Source organism: Arachis stenosperma, chromosome 1 (genome assembly GCF_014773155.1).
Source record: "Arachis stenosperma cultivar V10309 chromosome 1, arast.V10309.gnm1.PFL2, whole genome shotgun sequence".
NCBI classification, from domain to species: domain Eukaryota; kingdom Viridiplantae; phylum Streptophyta; class Magnoliopsida; order Fabales; family Fabaceae; genus Arachis; species Arachis stenosperma.
The window spans coordinates 49,711,874-49,715,589 of NC_080377.1; the positions used below are offsets into that span (position 1 = coordinate 49,711,874).

The window sequence follows — 3,716 nt, forward strand, 5'->3', positions numbered from 1 at the left end:
GAGGTCAAAATTATCTCGCGGGAGCTTTATCAGCCTTTGCTTCAAACCTCCATCTAGGCTGGCCCATATGTTGGTGTTTTTTCCTTTCTCTTTTCCGATTTGAACCTCTTCGATTTTTCCACCCGGTTGTGGTCGCAGCTCTTCCCTAGCTTTTATTCCCCCGAGCTCTATGATGTGAACTTCCTTGCTCTTTTCTCGGAGCTTTAAGCTTTCACTGTAGCATTTTCTTACCAATTTTTGGTCTCCTCGTACCGTGGCTATTCCCCTAGGTGTTGGAAATTTCATGCAAAGGTGAGGGGTTGACACCACCGCTCCGAGCCGATTTAACGTAGTCCTGCCGATTAAGGCGTTATACGCCGACCCGACATCGATGACGATAAAGTCGATGCTTAGAGTTTTGGAATTTTCCCCCTTTCTGAAGGTTATGTGGAGGGGGATGTATCCCAGTGGATTAATTGGCATGTCTCCTAGCCCATACAGGGTGTCCGGGTAAGCTTTTAGCTCCCTTTCGTCCAACCCTAACTTGTCGAATGCGGGCTTAAAGAGTATATCAGTCGAACTCCCTTGGTCTACCAAGGTCCTGTAGAGGTTGGCATTTGCCAAGATCATGGTTATCACCACCGGGTCGTCATGCCCAGACATGATCCCCTGCCTGTCCTCTTTGGTGAACGAGATGGTTGGGAGATCGAAGGATTTGTTTCCGACTTGATAAACTCGCTTCAGGTGTCTTTTGCGAGATGATTTAGTGAGTCCCCCTCCCGCGAATCCTCCAGAGATCATATGTATGTGTCTCTCGGGGGTTTGTGGTGGTGGGTCTCTTCTGTCTTCATCATCTTGCTTTCTTTTTCTATGATTGTCCGACCTTTCTATGAGATATCTATCAAGTCGGCCTTCCCTGGCCAACCTTTCTATCACATTTTTAAGGTCATAGCAATCATTTGTTGAGTGGCCATACATCTTATGGTACTCACAGTAGTCACCACGGCTTCCTCCCTTTTTGTTTTTGATGGGTCTAGGGGGCGGCAACCTTTCAGTATTACAGATTTCTCTGTATACGTCTACTAGGGAGACTTTTAGAGGAGTATAGGAGTGTTATCTCCTCGGCCTGTCCGTACCGACCTCCTCTTTTTCTTGGGCTCCCTTTCTCTCTCTTTTGCTGAGTGAGGAGGCCCATGTCGCCACCTGGGCTCCCGTAGTCTGGCAATTTCCTCCATGTTGATGTACTTTTCTGCTCTCTCTTGTACATCACTCAAAGTGGTGGGGTGCCTTTTTGATATGGACTGAGAGAAGGGGCCCTCTCTAAGTCCATTTACTAATCCCATGATAACTGCCTCTGTGGGCAGGTCTTGAATTTCCAAGCACGCTTTGTTGAACCTTTCCATGTAGTCACGTAGAGGTTCCCCGACCTCCTGCTTAACTCCCAGGAGACTCGGTGCGTGATTTACTTTATCCTTCTGGATGGAGAACCGCATTAGGAATTTTCTCGAGAGGTCCTCAAAGCTGGTAACCGACCTGGGAGGGAGGCTATCAAACCACTTCATAGCTGCCTTCGACAGGGTAGTTGGGAAAGCTTTGCAGCGGGTTGCATCAGAAGCATCAGCCAGATACATCCGACTTTTGAAATTGCTTAAATGATGCTTCGGGTTTGTGGTTCCGTCATAGAGGTTTATATCAGGGCTTTTGAAGTTTCTTGGAACTTTCGCCTTCATTATGTCCTCACTGAACGAGTCTTCTCCTCCCAGGGGGCGACTTTTCTCGGTCGCCACGGGAGTTCCGACCTTTAAGGGAGGATTCGAGCTTCAAGAGTTTTTCTTCCAACTCATTTCATCGTTCCCTGAGGTTTCGCTCCGCCTTTCGTTGTCGTTCTAATTCCTGTTCCAGTTGTTCCAAACGACCTTGGTGGCCGTGAACCAGCCCCATTAGCTCAGTTGCATGGGGTGGCCCTTCCTTTCCGGACTCTCGTCCCTCCGAGAAATTTACCTTTGGGTTCTTAAGCCCAGAGGTGCCTTCTCTATGCTAGTCGTTGGTTCCTTGGTGAAGGGTCAGGTCCGCGTCATTGTTTCCAGTGTCTGGATTTTCTTGTTCGGAATCAGATGCTGTATGACCATCTTCTGGTGAGTTGTCCGCCATTACTGGTTGATCTCTCGGGTCCCCGGCAACGACGCCAATGTTACGTTGGGTAACGGGAGATTAATGGGCTAGACTCGTTGGGTTGGCCCAATCGTCTGGGGAAGGAAGTCTTCGAGCGGGTTTGCATCTTTAGGGCCTCTATTCGACTTGTACGCGTGAGAGAATGGGGGGTTGTACCTACAAAGACACTCCGATACCTAAGTCAGTAAGGGTGTGAGCAGGTCTAGAGAGTATTGGAACTTAGAGATACCTGAGGGGTGTCAGTGTATTTATAGTGGTGAACCAATAACCACCGTTGGTGTAGTTCCACCTTTTAGGGTGGATAACCGTCCTTTTATCTTAGGGAGGTTACGATATGACTCCTGGAAGTGGATTGAGAGATTTTAGGGGCAGTTATTATCTGCCAGCTAATCTCTGCTTCCGACTTCGTTGGATCAAGTCGTGGGGAGCACCGACTTCTTAAGAGAAAGTCGGTGTACTGAGGTGCCCAACCTTGTGAGTTGGAACTGTCGTTTGAACCTGGGTCTTAGCGTTAGGCCAAGATATGAACAAATACGATATTCCTTTAAATAGGATTACACTTTGTCATTTCTTTATGATGCACATTCTCATAAACAAATGAAATAGCCTTAAACAATCCTAAGTAAATACTAAAAGTCAGTTATTAAATTAGTTATTAGAATAAAATATATATTAAAATATAAAATATAAATTAAAAATAATTTAAATAATATATATTTATAAATAAATTCATAATAATTAATTTTGTGATTAAATTTTGATGTGCATATAACTTTATTTTTTAAAATTTCTAATACATTAAATGATATTAATTTTATATTACGATTAACTAAGGATATTTTACTAATTTTTTTCAATATTTATAATCCTATTATGAGAATGATTTATAAAGTTTGTAATAAATCCAAGAATAAATTATTTGCAAAAAGAATAGGTTGGTCCAAAAATTTTAAAACCAACACCGTAATAGATACAAAATTTACGATACATATTCTCAAGAATACATTAAATAAATCTCAAAATGTCGCTAATATATTTAATATATTAATGTTACTATTAACTAATAATTTTCAATGTTTTAATATCCTTTCAGATATGCGAGTTAGAAGTATTTTGGAAATCTTTTATATCAATAATACATATATACTATTTCAAACCCATTCAACGTGTATATACGTAGATCTCTTATTAACAATAATAGTTAGATTTTTAAGACAAATAATTTTATAATATGGTATCAGAAGTTATATGTATATATAAATAAATAAAGTGATTTAATATTTATTTCCCTTAAATAAGTCCTCTATTGAACTATTATTTATACTCATAGATATAGAAAATTGGGCTAATTTAATTGGAATTTTGATATCTCTCACATTTATATATAATTTTAAAATAGTTATCATGAAATTAAAATCAATAAACTATAACTTAAATGATATAGATTCTTTTTATACATTTACCTAAAAATCAAAAGTTTGAGTCTTATTCTTAACAATTATTTCAATAATGATAAATTATAATTTTTTTATGTTTAATTTATCGTCGTGCTTAAAAAAGTTTAA

General features: G+C 40.1%; 1 protein-coding gene across 1 annotated transcript; it reads right to left on the reverse strand.

The window, feature by feature from the left end:
• Positions 1 to 1,073: 1,073 nt before the first annotated feature.
• On the reverse strand, positions 1,074 to 1,709 carry LOC130979496 (uncharacterized). Its single transcript, XM_057902956.1, has one exon. The coding sequence runs from the start codon at positions 1,707 to 1,709 to the stop codon at positions 1,074 to 1,076; it is 636 nt and encodes a 211-aa protein (XP_057758939.1).
• Between the last annotated feature and the right edge of the window lie 2,007 nt (positions 1,710 to 3,716).

What these genes read in the sequence shown, in the direction of transcription:
- LOC130979496 (XM_057902956.1), bottom strand. Translation starts at nt 1,709, where the DNA reads ATGAAGGCGAAAGTTCCAAGAAACTTCAAAAGCCCTGATATAAACCTC.